The 24,147-nt window shown below is 36.5% G+C and overlaps 1 protein-coding gene across 2 annotated transcripts in view; it reads right to left on the minus strand.

Moving 5' to 3' along the window:
• Positions 1-24,147, minus strand: part of SMC1B (structural maintenance of chromosomes 1B) — a 78,037-nt gene that overhangs the window by 32,854 nt on the left and 21,036 nt on the right. For both annotated transcript variants that reach the window (XM_069490792.1, XM_069490791.1), the window contains exons 7-12: positions 23,556-23,696; positions 16,240-16,322; positions 15,442-15,649; positions 12,983-13,168; positions 10,616-10,795; positions 7,413-7,559 (exon numbers count right to left, since the gene is read on the minus strand). In XM_069490792.1, the coding sequence (XP_069346893.1) occupies positions 7,413-7,559; positions 10,616-10,795; positions 12,983-13,168; positions 15,442-15,649; positions 16,240-16,322; positions 23,556-23,696 (945 nt within the window). The remainder of the gene's footprint in view (positions 1-7,412; positions 7,560-10,615; positions 10,796-12,982; positions 13,169-15,441; positions 15,650-16,239; positions 16,323-23,555; positions 23,697-24,147) is intronic.

The following is a 24,147-nucleotide window of genomic DNA, read 5'->3' on the forward strand; positions in this document are numbered from 1 at the left end:
CTTCCGTCTCAGCCTCCCGAGTAGCTGGGACTACAGGCATGCACCACCACGCCCGGCTAATTTTTTTCTATATATATTTTTAGCTGTCCATATAATTTCTTTCTATTTTTTAGTAGAGATGGGGTCTCGCTCTTGCTCAGGCTGGTCTCGAACTCCTGAGCTCAAACGATCCGCCCACCTCGGCCTCCCAGAGTGCTAGGATTACAGGCGTGAGCCACCGCGCCCGGCCTGAAGTTGTATTTTAATTGGACTTCCAACCCACGAATATAGTAAGTTTTTCCTTTCTGTTGTTTTACGTCCTTAAGATTTAGTTTTCTAAAATAATTACTGTGCCTTTACATTTATGCTTACTCCTATTGTGAGCAGAATATTTTCCCCATTTTAGATGCTTCTTGATAGTATCAAGAAAAACTATAGATTTTTGTTTATTTATATAGCCCTCATACTATCTTATTAAATCTAGTAGCTTTTAAACTGTAATCTTATCATCAGCAATAGTTTATCCTTTGTTTTCGAAGATTTATATAAATTATTTCATTTTGTGCCTAACTCTATTTATTGTAATTTCCAAGACCACACTGAGTATTAATGGTGATAAACAGCTACCCACTTCTCAAGTTTTTTCTTTCTTTCAAGAAAGGGTCTCCATCTGTTGCCTGGGCTATGGTATAGTGGTGTCATCATAGCTCACTGCAACCTCAAACTCCTGGACTCAACCGATCCTCCTGCCTTAGCCTCCTAAGTAGCTGGGACTATAGGCACACACCACCATGCCCAGCTAATTTTTTTGTTTTTTGTAAAGATGGGTCTATGTTGCTGAGGCTGATCTCAAACTCCTGGCCTCAAGTGATCCTCCCACCTCGGCCTCCCAAAGTGCTGGGATTACAGGCATGAGCTACTGTGCCTGGCTTACTTCTTAATTTTAACTAAAATAGTTTTAGTGTTCTCACCACTTAAGTAATTATTTCTGTTAATTTTGAATAAGAGCTATTTATTTTATTTAAATAATTTCTACCATTACTCTTTTTTTTTTTTTTTTTTTTGAGACAGAGTCTCACTCTGTTGCCCGGGCTAGAGTGAGTGCCGTGGCATCAGCCTAGCTCACAGCAACCTCAAACTCCTGGGCTTAAGCGATCCTACTGCCTCAGCCTCCCGAGTAGCTGGGACTACAGGCATGAGCCACCATGCCCGGCTAATTTTTTTGTATATATATATTTTAGTTGTCCATATAATTTCTTTCTATTTTTAGTAGAGACGGGGTCTCACTCTTGCTCAGGCTGGTCTCGAACTCCTGACCTCGAGCGATCCACCCGCCTCGGCCTCCCAGAGTGCTAGGATTACAGGCGTGAGCCACCGCGCCCGGCCTACCATTACTCTTTTACTTAGTATTTTAATTAGAACTAGTTGCTGAATTTTATCAAATGTCTTTTTTACACACAATCATATCACTTTTCTCCTGCCTTGATGTAATGCATTACGTTTACTGCTTAATTGAAACATCCATACATTTGTGAAACAAATTCTATCCAATCAGATGTATTCTCTTACTACATTGCTGAATTCTCTACACAGTACTGACATTTTATTTAGAAATTATGCATTTATACTCATAAGGGATATTAAAGTTGTACTGCCTTTATAAAAGGGCTGGGAAGTTTCTATCTTTTTCTATGATCTAGAATTGTTTAACAATTACTCATTCTCCCCTCCTTCAGCCCCTGGCATCCACTGGTCTACTTTCTGTCTCTATGAATTGGACTACTCTAAGTACCTCACATTCGTTTGTGGAATCAGACAGTATTTGTCCTTTTCTGACTAGCTTATTTCACTTAGTATAAAGTCCTTGAAGTTCATCCATGTTATAGCATATGCCGGAATTTCATTCCTTTTTAATGCTGAATAATATTCCATTGTATGTATATACCATTTTGTTTATCAATTCTTCTGTTGATAGACACAGCTGCTTCTACCTTTTGGCTATTGTGAATAATGGTGCTATAAACACAGGTGTAAAATATCTCTTTGAGACCCTGCTTTCAATTCTTTTAGGTATATACCCCAAAGCAGAATTGCTGGATCATATGGTAATTCTATTTTTAATTTTTTGAGGAGCCACCATACTATTTTTCATAGCAGCTACACCATTTTATATTTCTGAAACCTTTTTTCAGTGGCAGATCAACTAACAGTGGCTTTAAAAATACAGGGTTTTTTTCTTCACACAAATATAAAGTGATGCGGTGGCTCAATAATGGCATCCAACTACCCAGCTTCCAGCTCCTTAGTACAATGGCTTTTATCCTCACACTTGCTTTTTTATAGATGCAAGATTGCTACTCCATCTCCAGGCTTCCTGACCATGTTCTACGCAGGAAGAAAATGCAAAGGTAACACCAACACTTTGATTTATCTCATTGGTCAAAACTGTCACATGGTTACCCCTAGATACAGGGAAACTTGGGAAATCAAGTTGCTTTAGTTTTTCACATTCCTATAATAGAGACAAGCAAGGAAGTTGTGGATAGAAACTGGACCAGCCAACCACACTGCTTCCTATCTTTTCAAGTGTCCCACTTTTTTTTGTTCAATCTTGGTAAATTTATATTTTCTGAAAGTCACTAATTTCTTCCAGATTTTCAATTTTTAAAACTATAGTTATTTGCATGTTAGACTTTTAAAAAATTATTAACATTTTAATGTTTCACTCCTGATCATATGTTTGCTTCTAGCTTTTCTTTCATTAGGGTTGCAAAGAGTTTATTTTATTAGTCTTTCATAAGAACCAGCTTTTAGATCCATTTGTTCCTTTTCTATTTTGAATTTTCTGTCAGCATAAAAAAATTCCTTTTTAAACTTTGTTGTTATTCTGTGATTGTTCTAATTTCTTTTCTTTTGGGGGGAGGGGGACAGAGTCCTTGGCCGGAGTGCACTGGCCCAGTCACAGCTCACTGTAACCTCAAACTCCTGGGCTCAGGGAATCCTCCTCCCTCGGCCTCCCAAGTAGCTGGGACTACAGGAGAGTGACAGGATGCCTGGCTAATTTTTCTATTTTTAGTAGAGACATGGTCTCGCTCTTGCTCAGGCTGGTCTTGAACTCCTGAGCTCAAGCAATCCTCCTGCCTCGGCCTCCCAGGGTGCTAGGATTATAGGCATGAGCCACTGAGCCTGGCTGGTTGTTCTAATTTCTTAAGGTGAGTGATGATTTTCCTTATATTTCATCTTTCTTTTTTAATAATAAAGGTAATTTCTTCTTAATGTAGCTTTTACTCTGTCTCAAAGATAATGGTAGACAGTATGTTCCTATTCACCATTTTCAAGACATTTTGTAATTTACCTTTTGATTACTTCTTTGATCCCAAAACTACCTACAAATACACTTCTTAATTCTATGTAGATAAAGGTATTTTTGGTCACTATTTGTAATTTCATTAAATTATGATCAAGGTGACCTATAAAAACCTCTACTTTAAAAAAAAAACTGTTGAGGTTTCTGTTCTGGCTAAGCATATGATCAGTTTTATATCAGTGTTTCATAGATATTTAAATATCTCAAATTTATTAAGCACTTATTGTTCTATGCAGTTTGCATTTATTAACTTAATCCTCTTAACAATGCTATGAAATAGGTGGTATTATTATCCTCACTCTATTGATGAGGAAACTATCTCTTGCTTTTGTTCTTTGATCAGAAGACAAAAACCGAGGAGTTTAACAGCCAATAACACCACCTCTATCTCCCAGTTTTGCTAAGTTAGTTTAGCACTATTCATTTATTATAATTAGGTCTGTTCTAATTTATGTGCTGTTTATAGTGTTTTCTCTAATTTTTTTGTCACATGGGGTATATGAATGATATACTCTCTGAATTTGCTTATATACAGATTTCTAGAAGGTAAATGGTATCTTGGGTTATAGTCCTTTTCCCTGTAGGTATTCCATAGTCCCATCCAGTTTTGTAGCCTGATACAAGCTTGATTTTTTTAATCCGATAAAGAATTTTTCTTGAAGGGGGATGTAGTTTTAGCATTGCTTCTATAACCTAGGTGTTCTGTGGGCCTTTTCTCACCAAACTTACATAGAACTATGTGTGTCCTTTCATTGGTAAACCAAGGTTGATACTTAGAAATTTTCTTCTTTTTTATTTGATTTTCTCCACTTCTGTGTTCCTTCTCCTCCTTCCAAGAATTTATTATTCTCTCATGAAGTCTCCTGAGTCTATCTGCTAAGTCTCTATTTTCCTCATGATTTATCTTTGTAATTTTGTTCTTCTCATTGAGATGCTTTTTCGACTTGGTCTACCAGGTTACTAATTTGGTTCTTGACAATGGCCTCTCCTTCAATTCATCTACTGAATTCTATAGTTAAGAAACATATTTTTTAGTTCCAAAAAGCCTTTTTAAATTTTTTTGTGTGTGGGTGGCAGGAGGAGGGTTGACACTACATGGAATCTCCTTAATGCTCCTTTACCTTTTTTGCTCAAGTTATTGACTGGTTCCTGGAACACCTCAGATACATTTATGCATTTCTTTGCCCACTGAGGATCAGGTCTGGGAATTAATGTACCCTAAATAGCAGCAGCCCCACAAGCATTCTCTATACCTTAGGGCCAGCAATTACAACAGAAGACTGTCAGTACCCCACTGACATGGAGGAAAAGATGTCTCTCTGGTCTCCCTGAACTCTCTCAAACTCAGGAATAGGGAGGCTATAACCTACCAATTCAGCTAATATTTAGCTTTATGGGGTTCAAGACCAGGCTTACTCACATGGGACAAATGTTTAACTCAGCCCTAGGATTCCCCTATGTCCTGATTCTTCTACAAGTGCTCTTCACAAATCAAAATTGAGAAAGCCCTGTATTAGTTTTTCCCACAGGCCTCTCTCAGAACCCAAAACATCATCCCTACCTAGCTGTCACTGGTTCAGGTGAGACACCCAGATGGGACCTTAGTATGGACATAGATAGGAAGGAAGATTGATTTCAAGTTGCCATCTTCCAAGAACTTTCTCCGTGCCTAGGCCTAAATTTGTAAAATGTTTAAAAGCTGAATATTTCTACACCTTAGACCAAAACATAAAATGTAGTCAAGTCTTATGCTTCTGAAAAAGATTAAAATTAGTCAAGTAACTGTGTGAGAATATCTCCTTAAATCAAAAACTGGTAATTCGCACACACCAAGGAAGAAAGATAAGAAAAATAATCCCAGCCAGGTGAGGTGGCTCAGGCCTGTAATCCTAGCACTCTGGGAGGCCGAGGCGGTAGGATCGCTCAAGGTCACGAGTTTGAGACCAGCCTGAGCAAGAGCGAGACCCCATCTCTACTAAAAATAGAAAGAAATTAGCCGGACAACTAAAAATATATAGGAAAAATTAGCCAGGCATGGTGGTGCATGCCTGTAGTCCCAGCTACTCGGGAGGCTGAGGCAAGAGGATTGCTTGCTTGAGCCCCTGAGTTCAAGGTTTCTGTGAGCTAAGCTGACCCCACGGCACTGTAGCCCAGGCAACAGAGCAAGACTCTGTCTCAAAAAAAAAAAAAAGGAAAAGAAAAATAATCTGAAAGCATTCTATTTAGTGTCTGTTAAATTTGGCATTTCAAGTAAATGGGGGAATTACAATATTCAGCAAATTATACTTTTATAAAATGGCAAGTCAGTTGGTAAAAATAAAGCTGGATCCTTAGTCATCCAAATAAATTCCAAATGAATAACAAATATAAATGTTAAATATGCGAAAGCACCAGAAAGAAGTGTTACTGAGTTTCTTTTGTGATCTTCAAAGTATGATACATTCTAAAATCCAGAAGTTATAAAATATTAATAAATTTGGCTAAAGATTAAAAACATGTATGACAAAAAGAACAATATCAATGTCAAACAGCTACTTGGCAATAAAAAGAAATAAACTTTTGATACACATGACATGAATCTCAAAAACTTTAGGCTAAGTGAAGGAAGCACAACACAAAAGACTACTTACTGTGATTCCATTTATATGAAAGTCTAGAAGAGAAAAAATTATGATAACAGAAAGCAGATGGGTTGCTAGGGCCCCAAGGAGTCCAGAAGAAGAAACAACTGAAAAGGAGCCCAAAGGAATTTTGAGGGGTGCCGGAAATGTTCTATATCATGATTGCAGTGGTGGTTACATGACTACATATATTTGTCAAAACTTATCAAATTATACTTAAAATTGGTATATAAATTTATACCAATTTATATACCAATAAAATTACATAAAATTGGTACCCCAATTAAAGCCAACTAAAAAGTCAAACAAAATATTTATAACATATATGACTAAGGACTAATTTACTTATATAAATAACTCTCAAAATAGGTAATAAAATAACCATTTACTAGAAAAATGTGTGCAGAAAATAAATAAGTAGTTCACAGAAGAAAAAATTACAAAGAACCAATAAATACATGAGGAAATGCTCAACCTTAGTTATAATTTAAGAAATGCATATCAAACAATTGGGTTACGCTTTTTTACCAAGGAGACTGGCAAAGATTAATATATTTGCTAATATCCAGTGTTGCAATCTAGGGACATGTACACTCTACTATAAGTTTTCTTTTGATGAGAATTTAACAATATCTATCAACATTTTAAATACACATATTATTAGACCCAGAAATTCTACTTCAGGTAAATTCATCTTAGAGATACATTTATAACAAACAAATGTATAACAATAATAAGAACAAAAATTTATATATTTCTTCGTATGCCAGAAATTGCTTTAAGTATTTTATCTGTATTGATTTAATCCTTATAACCATAAAAGGAAAGTGTCTTTATTATCCCCATTTTACAGATGGGGAAACTAAGCTATAAAGGTGTTAGGTAATTTGCCCAAGGTCATACTACTAGTAAGTGGCAGAGCCAGGATTCAAACCCAGGTAGCTTGGCAACAGAATTTATACTCTTAGGCACTATGTTATTCTCCCTCTCTAAAGAATATTTAATGCTGCAACATTTTTAACAGCAGAAAACAAATGTCCTTCAATAGGAGACTGGTTAAATAAATAAATTCTATTACCAGGCAAGCAGGATTCATTAAAAGTAACTTTTTATATGCTAAAATGAAAACAGGTCATGTTATATTGAATGAAAAAGCTTGTTGCAAATACTATTTGTAGCCAAAGTCTATTATAAACAAAGAAAATAGGAAAAATAATACATATACTTGCTTATACAAAGAAAATTTCTAGGAGCTGTGTATCAAACTGTTTAGCAAATACCACTGAGATGTAAGAAAAGGGAAGAAAAGGATTTTTATTTTTTTAACTTTATTCCATTCTGCATTATTTGAATTTTTTAAACTACAGGCATGGCACTGTTATCACCAAAAAAACCCACACAATTATTCTACTTAGTATTTTATAACTTTTATGTCATAGATTTACCTTTAGCTCTTGGATTAGCTGACTTCTTCTATCTCTTAGATTCTTTAACTCTTTCTCATCCCAGCATCTAGCCTTGTATTTTAAATCACTTGACCCTCCAGAGATCACCCCAGATTTTAAAAATAATGTTCCATCAAGAGCTACTGTCTGTAAAATTAAAAATATATTACCTTAGAGAAATATACATAAAGATAAAAAATCAGAACATAATGTGGCAATTTTTACAGCTGAGAATTTGTAGATGAAAAAACCACTTACTGAACTTTACTAATAAAATACCTAGTTTATAAGGGGACATCAATGAATAAACAAACCACAAATATAAAACCCACTTTACCAAGGCCCAAAACACTTCCAGGCAACAAATTAGCAACAATCACAAAGGTTCAAAATAAGTTGTATACTAGTTCCAAACATATACAATTATTGAGAACCAAAAACTAAGAATAGAAATATTTAATATGTATTTCGAAGAATCTAACTTACATGTCAATGGCATATTATGAAATGGCCTTATAACTTTACATTACCAAAATTATCACATTCTCCAGAACAGATATGAAAAGGGACCAAAAAAAAAATTTAAATGGAGTCAAGGTATAAAATAGCCTCAAGTTTATAGTCCTGTGAGCATATGCTTTAGGGAATAAACGAAATCAATTCTCAATGTTTTGCAAATGTTTCTAATTAATTAGAAACAAAGCAGGAGACCACCTGTGAAGGACTAAAACCATGTAATGTGAGCTGACACATTTAAAAAGCCAACAAAATAGGAGTTTTATTTATTCCTTCATTCAAGACTGCGAGACTGCTGTGTTTGAGACATTCTACACTACGGACTAGAATGAGAGAAATGATGCTGACCCTCAGGGACTCATGCTAGTAGGGAAAAATATATAAACATATCATTACAAAATGAAGTGATGAAAAGATAGTAGAAACATAATCAGAGTAACCTGGAAGCATTAAACTCGGGGGTTCCAACCCTGCCTGTAAGTCCATGGAAGACTTCCTGAGGGGGTAAAGGCTTTTACCCTATCTTCTCTGAGGTACTAGTTAGAATAAATTAGTACATTTAACAGAAAACTAAGTTTATTTCTCTTTCACAAAATGGAATTCCAGGAGTAGGCATTCCAGGGTCTGTATGGTGGCTCCATAGTCATTATAACAAGAACCTAGACTCCTATAATATTGAGCTACCATCCTTAGCACCTGGATTACTCCTCAAGGGACACAAACAAGCTTATTATTTTTGGAAAGCCCTGGAGGGGTCTCTTTCCTCCTAGCTGTTAGTGTGGCAATGAGTTTGCTCAGTAGGTCTGCAGTGGCTCCTTTGGAAGACCACCAGATCTCTACCTGATACTAGCAGCAATGGCAAGGAAAATGAATTCCTGTTCTGTGAAAATGTGACATCCATCCAATTGTTTTACCCAATTTAAAACACAGGGAAAATGCTTTCTTTTTTTTTTTTTTTTTCCTGAGACAGAGTCTTGCTCTGTTGCCCAGGCTAGAGTGCCGTGGCGTCAGCCTAGCACAGTGGCTCACACCTAAAATCCCTGCACTGTGGGAGGCTGAGGCGGGAGGATCGCTTGAGGCCAGGAGTTTGAGACCAGCCTGAGCAACCAAGCAAGACCCCATTTCTACCAAAAAATTTTTAAAAAGTAAAAAAAAAAAAAAAAAAAAAGTCAATTTCAGTATAGTTAATTAGGTAGGAAAATAAGAAAGATACCTTAATAGTTCACTTATTACATCTGCCTAAATTTAATATGTTGAAATCAATGACAGTGATTGTATTAAGATTATTACTGACAGAAGCACCAAAATGTATGAAAAATTAATCATGTTTGATAAGTCAATAAATTTAACTCTGGAAATCCTTATGTCTCATAAAAATAGCTTGCTCTGTGATAATTTGCAATTCTGCACATTCCAGACTAAATGTGTTAGTTGACTGGTAAATAATAAAATGACAACCACTTTTTGAGAGCCATTTGCTAGGCTCTGTGTAGGAGCAGGAACTGTGAGCTGGCTGTTTCCTTGATGCTGAACAGGTGTGGATGAAGGAAAGCCGAGTCCGACCTGACGGAAAGCCATCTGGTCAGCAGACTGAGAAGCTGAAGTAAACAGCCATGTCTCCAGTGCCTGCAGTCATGTAGGAGGTCTGGGAATGTTCTTTGAACAGAGCATTCTCAAAATATAGAGACTGGGGAGTAAACGGCCATCTGTTTCCTGCCCTTGAGTTCCCTTGTTCCTTCTTGACTTGTACCAATAAAAGCAATGTGTGCACCAAGGATGGGGCTCTTTGCTCTTAGAAGCATTGAGTCCCCCGTGACCACTTGTCCTGATAATTGGCTACTTTGTCTCCATTTCTGCGGGAGCTGCTTGATTTTGAGTTCCCTGTGCTGAGCCGGACGCAGCAATTCTGCATGTTACTACTTAATTCAATCCTCATAACCCTATGAAATAGGCATTATTATTTCCTCAATTTTAGATGAGAAAACTAAAATTAGAGGTTTAGAAACTTGCCTAAAGTCACATAATTACTAAAGCAACATCACTGGTTTTACTTCATAACTTAGGCCCTTAAGCACTCTGTTATGCTTCATCACAAATGTAGTTTTAAAAAAAACTATGTCAGATAATTTGAGGAGTTTAACATAGCTCAACTAAATATAAACTCTATTCAACTGAGAGTAAAACAATATTTATTTTTGAAACCAAAATTATTCCCTTGAGAGACCAATATTCAGCAATCTCATTTCAATGGTGCTTTCTATAAATTCAAATGTGTTAAACCTTGACTGTGTAAAAGGACAGTTAGTATATCCATTAAGCTATGGAAGAATTAACCCAGAATGTAAGCACCTAAAATCCTTCCTAGTATTCAAAGACACATATATCCAGGGTTCCATATAAAATAAAAAATTAACTGCTTTAGGATATTATTACTATAAATCTAATTTCCCAAATATAAGTTATGATGTTCAAAAATGCTACACAAGTTAATTTTTTAAAAACTCAACTGAATATTATATAAACTACCAGAGCCATAACCACCTTAGGTTCTATGTTGGTTTTCCTTATAAAAGAGGACATACAAAAAGCACATAAAAATTTGTGTGTCAATATGTATATGTGATATGTTAGTCTTATAAATACTGCTTCAGTTTATCCAAAAGTACAATCAAAGCCTCTTTTCTTACTTTCCGTCTTTCAGGTCCACCGAATGCAATATGCCTTGCTTCTTCCACAGTCTCACAAACAAGGCCGTTTCCACAAACAAACTGAATCACTTTCTTCAGCTGAGGAAACTGAGTCTTTATGACATCAATCACCATTTTACAGCCTTTAATCTCCCTCAGTCTTTCATTGATTGGCTTGATCTAAAAGGTTCAAAAAATACTTAATATATTAGATACACTAAAATAAAAACCAAGTGTTCACTACATTCTTTCTCACAAAACATATATAATCCTGGCAGCAAAAGATTAACAATATGTACTCATATACAATAAAAGTTTGACAAGAGCATGATGAGCTCTGTTCCACCATTGGATCATGCAATATTTTTTTAAAAACCCAAAAACTTCAAAAGTCAGAAGATATAATTTTCAGATTTAATTCTGTCACTAACTAGTTGAGACAAAACCATGAGAAGTGCTCCATGTTTTCAAAATCATGAAATCTAGTGGAAAATATATGTCAAAAGATATGTGTCAAAAGAGCAGCCCAGGCCGGGCGCGGTGGCTCACGCCTGTAATCCTAGCACTCTGGGAGGCCGAGGTGGGCGGATCGTTTGAGCTCAGGAGTTCGAGACCAGCCTGAGCAAGAGCGAGACCCCACCTCTACTAAAAATAGAAAGAAATTATATGGACAGCTAAAAATATATATAGAAAAAATCAGCCGGGCATGGTGGTGCATGCCTGTAGTCCCAGCTACTCGGGAGGCTGAGACAGGAGGATCGCTTGAGCTCAGGAGTTTGAGGTTGCTGTGAGCTAGGCTAACGCCACGGCACTCACTCTAGCCGGGGCAACAGAGTGAGACTCTGTCTCAAAAAAAAAAAAAAAAAAAAAAAAAAAAAAAAAGAGCAGCCCAACACTATGGAACTTAAAAAACCACTTTATGCTTAAATGATCGGGAATGCTTTTAGACTTTCTTAGACATGACTTTTAGGTTGGGTCTGTAAATAGATCAAAAAAGTATATCTGCAATGTATTGCTGAAAACCAGCAAGTAAGATCTTCACTTTGTAAAAGAAAACAAAGCAAAACCTTATAAAGAACCAAAATATGTATACGTATACTTGGGAATATAAATTTATATAAACTGAGTATATGGAAACAATCTAAAGTAGTTATTATTAAGGATTTGGGCATTCAGAAGTAGTATTCCCTCTATATTTGATATACTTCTACCTAAGATCTTTTAAAAAACAAATTTGCCTTAAAAAAAGTCTCAAGTAAGGAATGAATAAAACAGGATTTTAATAGGCAGATGAATTAGGGTAAGAAGTTTTAGTGGACAGAAGGTATAAGCAAAAGGGTGGAAGTAAAAAAAGGCAGGTTTGGACCATTAGTAACACCAGCTAGCATTTGCTAAGCTCCTCCTCTTCGCAGGCACTGTGTCAGGTACTATACATGTAATGATTCCTTGCAATAAAATCCAATAAGGTAAGGACTAATTCCTCCACTTCATAGAGGAAGAAACTGAAGCTCAGAAAAATTAAGAACAAATTAGTGAAAGTTAATTAGAACTAGGGCTGAGATTCAACCTCAGGGCTATTAACTCTAAAGCATGTGCTCTTAACCACTACACATAATGCCTGCAACTCAGGATCTTTAGTACTGCAGTCACCAACCCTGGGGCTGCACACCTGTACCAGTCCATGGCCTGTTAGGAACCAGGCCACACAGCAGGAGGTAAGCGAGCAGCTGATGAGCAAGTGAAGCTTCATCTGTATATACAGCTGCTCCCCATTGCTCACATCACCACCTGAGCTCTGCCTCCACCCATGGAAAAATTGTCTGGGACCACTGTTTTAGTAGGCAATTCAAAATCACTGAAGGATTTCAATCATGATACGACAGAGTTCCTGCTTCAGGAATTTAGACTTGAGATATTCTAAGATGTCTCAATACATACCTCAAAGCTCAAAATTTAGCCTCCTCCACCAACAACTAACACGCTGGATCAAATATTTACAATCAAGACTGAGTTGACATCTCACCAACAGACCATACATCTTATTCATCCCCTAAACTTTGCTATAGAACAAAATATATTGCTGGCTAGAAGGTAGAGTGGTTACACTGCTAGAACAATGGCATCAAAGTTACCAAGTTAGAATTATGGCCAAACTAGAAGAAATGATATGATGCCAAGAAAGATAGCAGTCACTTGATATTATTCTTTGCCTGCCAATACATTTAATACCAGCGATTTGAATGACTGGCTAACTGGCATCCACACTATGACTTTTTTCAATCACTGCCATAGTTTTAGACAATAAAGACATATTTTAGCAGACAAGATTTTATCATTATTAAATACCAAACATTACAAATTTCTTACATCAAGGTAATCTAGAGCAAGGAATGTCTCAGGTTCAGCTCTTTCCTCCTTCAGAAATCGAATACAATCTTTTGCTACCTTTTCAGAGGTTACAACAATGGCAACCATGTACCGGCCAAAAAGCTTAGTAACAGCCAGCTGGTATTTCTTATGAATAGGATGACACAGGTCAAGCAGTCTTCCAAACTTAGCATGTTTCAAAAAAGGAAAGAAAAACAAATACATTAGTGAGGAACATATAATTCACTGTTTTCTACTGTAACAAAGTAGAATAGACAAAAACTAATAAAATTATATACATAATTTAATGGAGTCTCATTCAAATAGACTAAGCTTCATTATGAAATGTCCATTTAGCTGTCACACTTCATTTAAGAAAAGAGTAATGAAGAGGAGGCCGGGCGCGGTGGCTCACGCCTGTAATCCTAGCACTCTGGGAGGCCGAGGCGGGCGGATCGTTTGAGCTCAGGAGTTCGAGACCAGCCTGAGCAAGAGCGAGACCCCGTCTCTACTAAAAATAGAAAGAAAATTAGCTGGGCAACTAAAATATATATAGAAAAAATTAGCCGGGCATGGTGGCGCATGCCTGTAGTCCCAGCTACCCGGGAGGCTGAGGCAGGAGAATTCCTCGAGTCCAGGAGTCTGAGGTTGCTGTGAGCTAGGCTGATGCCCCGGCACTCACTCTAGCCCGGGCAACAGAGCAAGACTGTCAAAAAAAAAAAAAAAAAAAAAAAAAGAGTAATGAAGAGGGACTAGCCTTACCAAAGTATTATAATATTTTATAAAACTATAATAATTAAATAATATTCATCAATTCCCTTATCTATTAAACAAGAATCTATATGGCACCTACTGTGTGCAGGTATCTACCATGTGCTAGACACTTGGGTAAACATTACTGAACAAAACAGATACTCTCTGACCTCACAGAATTTTCAGTCTACTAAGGAAGAAAAATATAAACAATCAGTAATCACATGTATGTACAAAATAGAGCTATCCACTGTGACAAAGTACAGAGTGCTCTCAGAGTACGTAACAGGGACCAGTTTGGTCTAAGAAAGGAAGTCAGGGAAGGCTTCCCACCAAATGTTACTTGAGCTGAGATCTGAAGAATGGTCAAGAAGTAGACTGAAGTTAAACTTTACTAGAAAACGTCTGAATGTCAACCATCCTGTATCAATGATTCCCTAGAATATCTGAAGATTTAATTTTATATCTTTGGACTCTTTCTTCTATTTGTTAGGTTCTACTTCAGTAATATTTCCTTATTTGTCTTTCATATTTATCTTTGCTCTATTTAAATCTCTTTGTCTCTTCCTCCTTCATTCACTTGTGATTATCTCAAGCCTTTCTTCTGGGTCAATAATTTGATTTTCTGTTATATAACCCATTCCTTGGTATTTCTAATTTATTTATTAGTATTTTTTGCTACTTCTAATTTATTAAATGTCTTAGTCTGTTATTTATTATATGCTAATTAATTATTCAGTAATGTTTATTCTTGATTTGTTTTCTTAGCTCTACATTTCCATTTTCATTTTATTGTTTTACCTCATATTTGAATCTTGTTTTATAAATCCAAACTCTTATTCAATTGTCCAAGCACAAAACACTTACTTATGAGGGATTTTGTTCTGTAACCTAGATTGGATTCTTTGACTTCTAAATGTTTTTAAATACTTCCTTTCTCTTTATTATCGTATGTACCTATAGCTGCCATAGTGATTCTTTTTACTTTGCTTATGTTTATTGTGGGCAGCTCTGTTCAAACTTTTTATTTGCTCTGATGGATAACTTTTTCTTGATTCTCTTGCCCATAGAACTGAGATGGTTATCTCCTATGAGCAGCAGTTGATGGAGTAAGTATTTCCTATTCTATCCACTTTCCTATCACCTAAGGGCCTGGACAGCAGGGGCAAGTGAGAGCTTAGCTAAAGCTTTTTGACAATGTGCTTTGGGTATCTAGGTTCTTCTCTCTTTTCTGAATTGTTTTTTTTCTGTTGTTGTTTTCTTTTTGAGACAGAGTCTCACTCTGTTGCCCGGGCGAGTGCCTTGGCATCATCACAGCTCACTGCAACCTCAAACTCCTGGGCTCAAGCGATCCTCCTGCCTCAGCCTCCTGAGTAGCTAAGACTACAGGTGTGTATCACCATGCCTGGCTAATTTTTTGAATTTTAGGTAGAGATGGGGGTCTCACTCTTGCTCAGGCTGGTCTTGAACTCCTGACCTCCCACCTTGGCCTCTCAGACTGCTAGGATTACAGGCCGAGCCACTGCACTGGGCCTTACTGCTATATTTTAAATACAAATAAATTAGAAACACAAAATTTTAAAATTTCTGAAATAATTTTGCTTCCTAATGTTGGTAATATTTTTGATCCCAGATAAGAAGATACTGATTTCACTAAACAGGAATGCTTTGCTTTTTTGTTTTAATTAACTATTCAGTCTAATTACCACAGAATTTGGGTACAGTCTTTTAAGGTGTTCCAGAACTTCTGCTCTCTTTTGCTGACGTTTTCCCTCATGGGTATCAATTCCAGCATTCTGCAATTCACTTCCAATAAGATTCAATTCTTCATTAACTTCAGACATTCTTGATTTTGTTTTTTCAATTTCATCCACTAGGGTTTCTTCTTGCTGTTTTTTCTCTTTTAAGCAATCCCTACATAATAACAACAAATTATACAGCAAAAAAGAAAAACCAAAATATAGGAATTCCAGATATAACAAATCTTGGTCTGGCACTGCAGAGGAATGGAGTAGTGCTTTATAGATTTTTAAAGAATAAAAAATACAATACAATAAACCTAAGACCAAACATGGGCAACAGAGATTTTGATCATTCTTTGTTGATTCGAAACATACATACTTCTAAATACTGAAAAAGGATACATCACTATAACCAGAGCAATCATCATGAGCTTAATTTAATAATAAAGAAATGTCAATTAAAAAGAAATTCTTAGTGGTAGAAAACTTAACTTATATTAGTTTTCATGACATAACTCATTACTTTTATTATCAAATATCAATACCAAAAGGTAATTTAAGTTTCACCACTGGTATACATTAATATTTTCAAATTTTAAATATTTAATATGCAGTTAGGTATAATCTTTAGGAATCTACAATGAAATGAAACACAATGGATTGGAAACATTATAACATAGTGGGAACATTCATATGATGTACAGAATATACCAGACCTCTGAGATATAAGAAAGCTGCAAGGAATTTTTTTAGTCTACATACATGCACATCTTTGTATACTCCTCCAACTTCTCTATTCGTTTTTTATGATCTTCTATTTGTTCTTTTATTTGTTTTAGATTTCCCTAAAAGAGAAAATGAAACCTAAAATCAATTACAGCAATTCCAAGCCAACAAAATTACATGCCTAGAACTTACTATGGTATCATAAACTGTCATAAACTTGAAATATATCAAACATAACTATATGAAAATATCTATGAGACCAAATTTTAATTTTCAAAAGGCAGTCTGGCATAGAGTTTTGAAGTTATACAGATCAGGGTTCAAATCCAGACTCCACCATTTGCTATTAAATAGATATTTAATTTCTTGTGATTTCATTCTGGTAGCTTAAAACTCCCAGGGGATTATTTTTAATTATCTATACAATTATTATCTGCCCCTTAAACTAATTCATTCAATAAATATTTATTCACTAGCTATCATGTGGTAGGAACTAAAGATACAACAATAAATAGGAGAGAATCCCCACTCTCAAGGACTGTGTCTTGTGGGAAAGACAATTAAATAAGCAATTACAGTAGAGTAGGTTAGTGTTACAATAATATAGGAACCTATAGGGCAACTAATAGGCTTGTGGGGGCAAGACTTCAGAGTCTTGCTCTATTCACTTTATCATTAAATCCAAACACTATAGTAGTCTCCAATTGGTTTCATGTCTTTAACGTTTCCCCCATCTAACTCATCCTGTGCAGTATAGCAAAATTAATCTGTCTTACTCCATTACTAAATGATCCAAAAACAGGTGTGTATGAAAGTAAAAACATAATTCTTTTTCAGTGTACAGCACCAGGAAAAATAAATACCATAGTTTTCAAGTGGAAAAGTATGAACATATTCCACGAAAATATCCTGTTTTACTCACTTACCATACAAGTTCACTGAACAAACATCTACTGTGCTAGATGCCAGAATTACAAAAATGAGTAAAACACAGTTCCTTTTCTGAAGGAACTCACATGTTGAAATTAGAGTCCCCATATTGAAATTCTATTATCTCACTTAAGAATTCCATTCAGAGAGGAAGAAACAAAATCAGTTAAGGAGAAGCACCAAGTTCAGTTACCTGGGAACACCTGCCTCTGTGCCTCTACTCTGGCCAGTCCCAGAGCCTGTGTCATGTCAGATGGGTCCCATTATGGTTATTACTTTCATATACCAGATGGATCTCTTAGGGGTCACTACCTAAGGGTTTGGACCAAATTTCAGACATGGCTTAGGCTGAAGAATAGATTTTACTGGAGAAAATGTAAAAGGCCAGGATCAACCAGAGAAGGCATAGGTCCCCTTTCTGTTCACCATCCCACAGGGAGGTATGCCAGGGCCCGGGTGCTCCACGGACACTTGTGAGATATGAGATAATCAGAATACCGTGGTACCAGGCATTCTCATTCTGAATTTGAGATGCTGGCTGATCATGCTAGTTGTTGGGAAAACTAACCACTGCCCAGTGCCAGAGATCTTGGGACCTATGTAAAGTTACAGACTCTTTTGTCTGTGTAGGGAGTCATCAGTCTTGTGAAAAACTGAGTTTGGGTACAGGTCTTCTCCATCTTTCTCTACCCTGAAATGTTATTTCTTCTTTTTTGTATTCAACAGACAACAGCAATTCAACCAACACTGACTGACATCTCCTAAGTGCAAGGTTTACAATGGACACCATTAGAATCCTGCCTTTAAGAAGCTTCCAGTCTAGTTAAGCTGTACCAATGAATTATAATTTTTATGCAGTTTGACAAAAGCCCTTAGGCAGATACAGATTAAGAACAATGGGTAGTTATATGAGGAGCAAATTATTTTTTGGCTCTTTCTTGGAGGTGGGGTAGGGAAAAAAGGAAGGCCAAGAAAGGCTTTGTAGTATGGGTAACTATAGAATTTAACATGTAAAGATGAATAGGTTATTCCAAAAAGAAAGTAGCATGCACAGAGGCAAAAACGTGCAATGTGTATTTTCAGACATTGGTGCATAATTTTATTATACAAATTATATAATTATACAAATGTTTTAAAAGTAATTCCTGCTATGTTACTACCTTTGTTTTTCTCCTTGCACAAAATGCCTTCTCTTCTACTCACACAACTATCATATACTATGCCTTTCATATTTGTTTGTATTTGCATCTGCCAAATCACAAAATGAGTAAAATGAGACAATACAGTATAAGAGTTAAAGGAGAGTCATTCTGGAGATGAGGTGTTTGGAATCAATCACAGTTCTTCCACTTATAGCACTAGCTAAACCAAGTTAACTTAATTATCTTGTGCTTTGATCCCCTAATCTATGAAATACATTAATTCAACAAATATTTATTATCTGCTCTGGATAAAGAACTATTCTAGGTTGCCTGGGATTCATCAGTAAACAAAACAAATATCCCTGCTCTTATGGAATTTACATTTTAAAGGGGGAAGATAGACAAATGTAAGTAAATTAAATAGTATGTCACAAAATTAATGCTACGGGAAAAATAGAGCCAGGGAAAGGAGAGCAGAAGTGCTATGGGGACTATTAATACAATTTTAAATAAGGTAGTCAGGCTAGGCCTCATGGAGAAGGCAACATCTGAACAAAGGGAGTTAGAAAGGAAGAAATGAAGCAAAAATGTATTCCAGGCAGAAGAATAACCAGTGTAAAGGCCCTCAGGCAGAAACATGTCTGATACATTCCAGGAGGCCACTACAGCCAGACCACAGAGAACAAGAATAGAAAAAGAGGTTAAGCAAGCTGGTCTGGTGGCTCACCCCTGTATCCCATCACTTTGGGAGGCTGAGGCAGGAGGATCCCCTGAGGCCAGGAGTTCAAGACCAGCCTGGGTAACACATCAAGACTCCATCTCAAAAATGAATAAAAAAATAAAAGATAAGACAAGGTTTGAGGTCGGGTGTGGTGGCTCATGCCTGTAATCCTAGCACTCTGGGAGGCCAAGGCAGGCAGATCATTTGAGCTCAGGAGTTCAAAACCAGCCTGAGCAAGAGCTAGATCCCGTCTCTACTAAAAAATAAAAAAAAAGAAATTAGCTGGACAACTAAAAATATATAGAAAAAATTAGCTGGGTGTGGTGGTGCTCGCCTGTAGTTCCAGCTACTTGGGAGGCTGAGGCAGAAGGATTGCTTGACCCCAGGAGTTTGAGGTTGCTGTGAGCTAGGCTGATGCCAAGGCACTCTAGCCAGGGTGACAGAGCGGGATTCTGCCAAAAAAAAAAAAAAAAAAAAGACAAGGTTTGAGAGGTAAATGGTGGCAGGAGGGGATAGCATATCAGGTAGGTCTATGTAGGCCTTTTAAGGGCTCTGACTTAAACTTCATGTGTGATAGAGAGACACTGGAGGATTTAAAAAAGAGCAAGTTTCATGATTTGATCTCGATACTTAAAGTATCACTTTGGCTGCTGTGCTGAGACTAATGTGGAGTCAAGAGTAGAAGCAGAGAAGCCCTAGTAGGCTACGACATTGATCTAAATCCCCAAAAAGATGGTGACCTGGATCCGGGTGGAAGCAAAAGAAATGGAGAGAAGTGATCAGATTCTTGGTACGTTTTGAAGGCGAAGCCAACAGAATTTCCTAAAAGAGTCAGATAGACTCTACCTTTTTGGCCTGAAAAACCAGTAAGATTGAACTGTCATCACCTGAGATGGAAAAGACTATGTGTGGAGCATATTTGGGTGGGAAGATGAGAAGTTGAGTTTGGGACTTAAGTTTGAGATGTCTATTCAACGTCCAAAATGCAGCTGGATATATAAGGTTGGAGATTAGAAGATCTGAGCTAGAGATACAAATTTGGGAGTCATTGGCAGATGGTATTTAAAACTGTGTGACTGCAGATCACAAAGGCGGTGAGTGTAGACAAGAAGAAAAAAACAGGATGAGACTATAACACAGACACACCTTGTTTCATTGCATATCACTTTATTGCACTTCACAGATACTGCATTTTTTAAAAATTGAAGCTTTGTGGCAACCCTGTATCCAGCGAGTCCACCGGCGCTATTTTTCCAACAGCATGTGCTCACTTTGTGTCTCTGTGTCACATTTTGGTTAATTCTTGTAATATTTCAAACTTTTTCATTATTATCATACCTGCTGTGGTCAGTGATCACTGATGTTACTTTTGAAATTGTTCTGGGGCACCATGACCCGCACCCAGATAATGCAGAAAACTTAATCAGTAAATGTTGGATGAATTCTAACTATTCCACTGACCAGCTATTCCCCCAACTCTCTCTTTCCTCAGGTCTCCCTACTGCCTGAGACACAATAATATTGAAATTAGGCCAGTTAATGACCCTACAATGACCTGTAAGTGTTCAGAAGAGTTGACTGTTTCTCACTTTAAATCAAAAGCTAGAAATGATTAAGCTTAGTGAGGAAGGCATTCCAAAAGCCAGGTTTTTGCACTAGTTAGCCAACTTGTGAACACAAAGAAAAGTTCTTGAAGGAAATTAAAAGTGCTAGTCCAGTGAACACACAAATGGTAAGAAAGCAAAACAGCCTTCTTGCCGATATGGAAGAAGTTCTAGTGGTCTGGATAGATGATCAAACCAGCCACAACATTCCCTTAGGGCCCTGCCCTAATTCTCTTCAATTCTATGAAGGCTGAGAGGTGAGAAAGCTGCAGAAGAAAAGGTGGAAGCTGGCAAAGGTTGATGCATGAGGGTTAAGGAAGGAAGCCATCTCCATAGCATAAAAGTGCAAAGTAAGGCCAGGTGTGGTAGCTCAAGCCTTTAATTCCAGCACTTCAGAAGGCCAAGGGGGGAAGATCACTTGAAGTCAGTTCAAGACCAGCCTGAGCAACATGGTGAGACCCTATCTCAAAAAAAAAAAAAAAAAGGCAAGGTAAAGCAGCAAAAGTGATGTAGAAACTGCAGCAAGTTATCCAGAAGATCCAGCTAAGAACATAGATGAAGGTGGCTACACTGAACAACAGATTTTCAGTGTTGATGGAACAGCCTTATACTGGGGGGAAAAATGCCATCTAGAGAGGAGAATACCTGGCTTCAAGGCTTCAAAAGATAGGTTGATTCTCTTGTTAGAAGCTAAAGCAGCTGGTGACTTTAAGTTGAAGCCAAGGCTTATCTACCATTCTGAAAATCCTAGGGCCCTTAAGAATGATGTAAAATCTACTCTGCCTGTGCTCTATAAATGGAATAACAAAGCCTGGATGACAGCACATCTGTTTATGACACATGCAGAATAGTTTAAGCACACTTTTGAGACTTACTGCTCAGAAAAAAAGATTCATTTCAAAATATTACTATTCATTGACAATGTACCTGATAACCTAAGAGTTCTGATGGAGATGTTCAAGGAGATAAATGTTTGCATGCCTATTAACACAGTATCCATTCTGCAGCCCATGGATCAAGAAGTGATTTCAACTTTCAAGTCTTATCATTTAAGAAATAAATTTCATAAGGCTATAGCTGCCATAGATAGTGATTCCTCAGATGGATCTGGGCAAAGCAAATTGAAACCCTTCTGGAAAGAATTCACCATTCTAGATACCATCAAAAACATTTGTGATTCATGGGAGGAGGTCAGAATATCAACATTTACTGGATTTTGGAAGAAGGGGATTCCAACGCTCTTAGATGACTTTGAGGGGTTCAAGATATCACTGGAAGAAGTCACTGCAGATGTGGTAGAAACAGCAAGAGAATTAGAACTGGAAGTGGTGACTGAATTGCTGTAATATCATAATAAAACTTTAATGGATGAAGAGTTGCTTCTTACAGATGATCAAAGAAAGTTGTTTCTTGAGATCGGACCCACTCCTGGTAAAGGAGCTGTCAACACTGTTGAAATGACAATAAAGAATGCAGAATGCTCCATAGACTTAGTTGATAAAGCAGCAATAGGCTTTGGGAGAATTGACCCCAATTTTGAAAGACATTCTACTATGGGTAAAATGCTATCAAATAGTATCCCATGCTACAGAGATATCTTTTGTGAAAGGAAGAGTCACTCAAGCAGCAAACTTCACTGTTGTCTTATTTTAAGAAATTGCCACAGCCACCCCAACCTTCAGCAACCACCACCCTGGTCAGCCAGTAGCCATCCACATCAAGGCAAGATCCTCCATCAGCAAAAAAGATTATGGCTCACTGAAGGCTCAGATGATCATAAGCATTTTTTAGCAAGTATTTTTTAGCAAGTATTTTTAAATTAAGGTATGTACATTTTTTTAGACCTGATGCTATTGCACATTTAACAGACTACACTATAGTGTAAACATAACCTTTACATGCACTGAGAAACCAAACAATTTACATGACTTGCTTTATTTTTATATTTGCTTTATTGTGATGGTCTGGAACAGAACCTAGAATTTCTCCAAGGTATGCCTGTAAAAAAACCTCATAAGGTTGAGGATTACTGAATTTACAGCAGTGCTTGGTGCACAGTATATACAAATAAACACTATATTATAGCATTATTGTTGTTATTCCTGAAAAATTTCAGACCAATTTCTAGAGACATATTTCATTTTCTTCATTCGTACAGTAGAGCAAATACATAACTCTATAGTATTGTTGTGAGACATAAAGTAGCAATAAAGGTCCCATTTTGAGGATGGCCCATAGACTCCATAATCATAATTTTTATTATTGCTGAATATGCCATAATAATTTTATAGCCCAAATCCTCAGTCTTTAGAAAAGAAGGTCAGGAGGCATAAGAGGGAGAGACTAAATGCTTGGTATATTATCACACTCACTTTCATCTTAATTTGCCCATCACTATGAGGTAGACATACCTATCTTCATCACCCAAATGAAGAAATGAAAGCCCAGAGAAGTTAAATAATTTAGTTATTTGTTGATTTACACACATTAAGTGAAGAACAAGACTTTGAGGGAGGACAACATAATGCTGTCTTGATGGTTCTTCTTGGGCAGTAGTATGTCCTTAATGTTTTCAAATGACTTTGCATTACCTCTATTATGACACTTTTTTTTTTTTTTTTGCCTTTCTCTATCCTCCTCCTAACTCCTCTGGATTTAAATACACATAAGAACAGAGACTGTATCTTCTGACCATGCCTATAACTACATATTAATACATGCACAGAAAACACTTACTGAATACATAAGCATTCATTTCAGTAAGGCACTGTCAATCCTTATTTTAAGGATAAAAGAACACCTAAATAATACTAAGCACAACAGAAAGTCCAGAAATTTTTAAACTGTTAATATTTGATGTAAATCAAATTATATTTATATCTAGAAAAATTAATTCTGAAGGAATAAATAAAATTTCACTGAGAATAACTCTAAATCATTACTGCACAGAGGTACCTGAACTTCTCCATGCCTCCTCTTTTCAAATGCTAGTCTTCCTTCCTCCGCCTTCTGTTCCCACTGCAGTTTTTCCAGTTGTTGAGTCATTATAGCTACTTTCTTTCTTACTTGTTCCTTAAGTTCTTTATAACGATCAAGCTGTATAAACAGTATTGAAACATCGCTAACTCACTTAGAGAAGCATAAGAGGAAATTATTTGTATGATATTCTGTACTAGCATATAATTAATTTTATCAAAATCTTGCCTTATATAAATTAAATCATAATTGGCCATCTTCTCCATACAAAATAATGTAAATATAATATGAAAGGCTCCTTTTTGAAAACTATTTAGATAGAGCAACAAGGTATTCAAAAAAACCTATATAATGAGGTCTCTGTCCAAAAATCTTAAGAAAAAGGGGAAATCCAGAGAAAATGATATATTTTTCTACTTATATAGTCACAATTATTTTGGTATATATATTGTGATGTAGGAATATCATAAAATTGATGAAAGAGATAAATGATAAAAATTTAGTTGATAGAATGTTTGAAAACTCTAAATTACATGCTTGAATATCTAGTATTAATTTATTATAATTAAAT

The sequence above is a fragment of the Eulemur rufifrons genome, chromosome 16, assembly GCF_041146395.1.
Source record: "Eulemur rufifrons isolate Redbay chromosome 16, OSU_ERuf_1, whole genome shotgun sequence".
Lineage (NCBI taxonomy): Eukaryota > Metazoa > Chordata > Mammalia > Primates > Lemuridae > Eulemur > Eulemur rufifrons.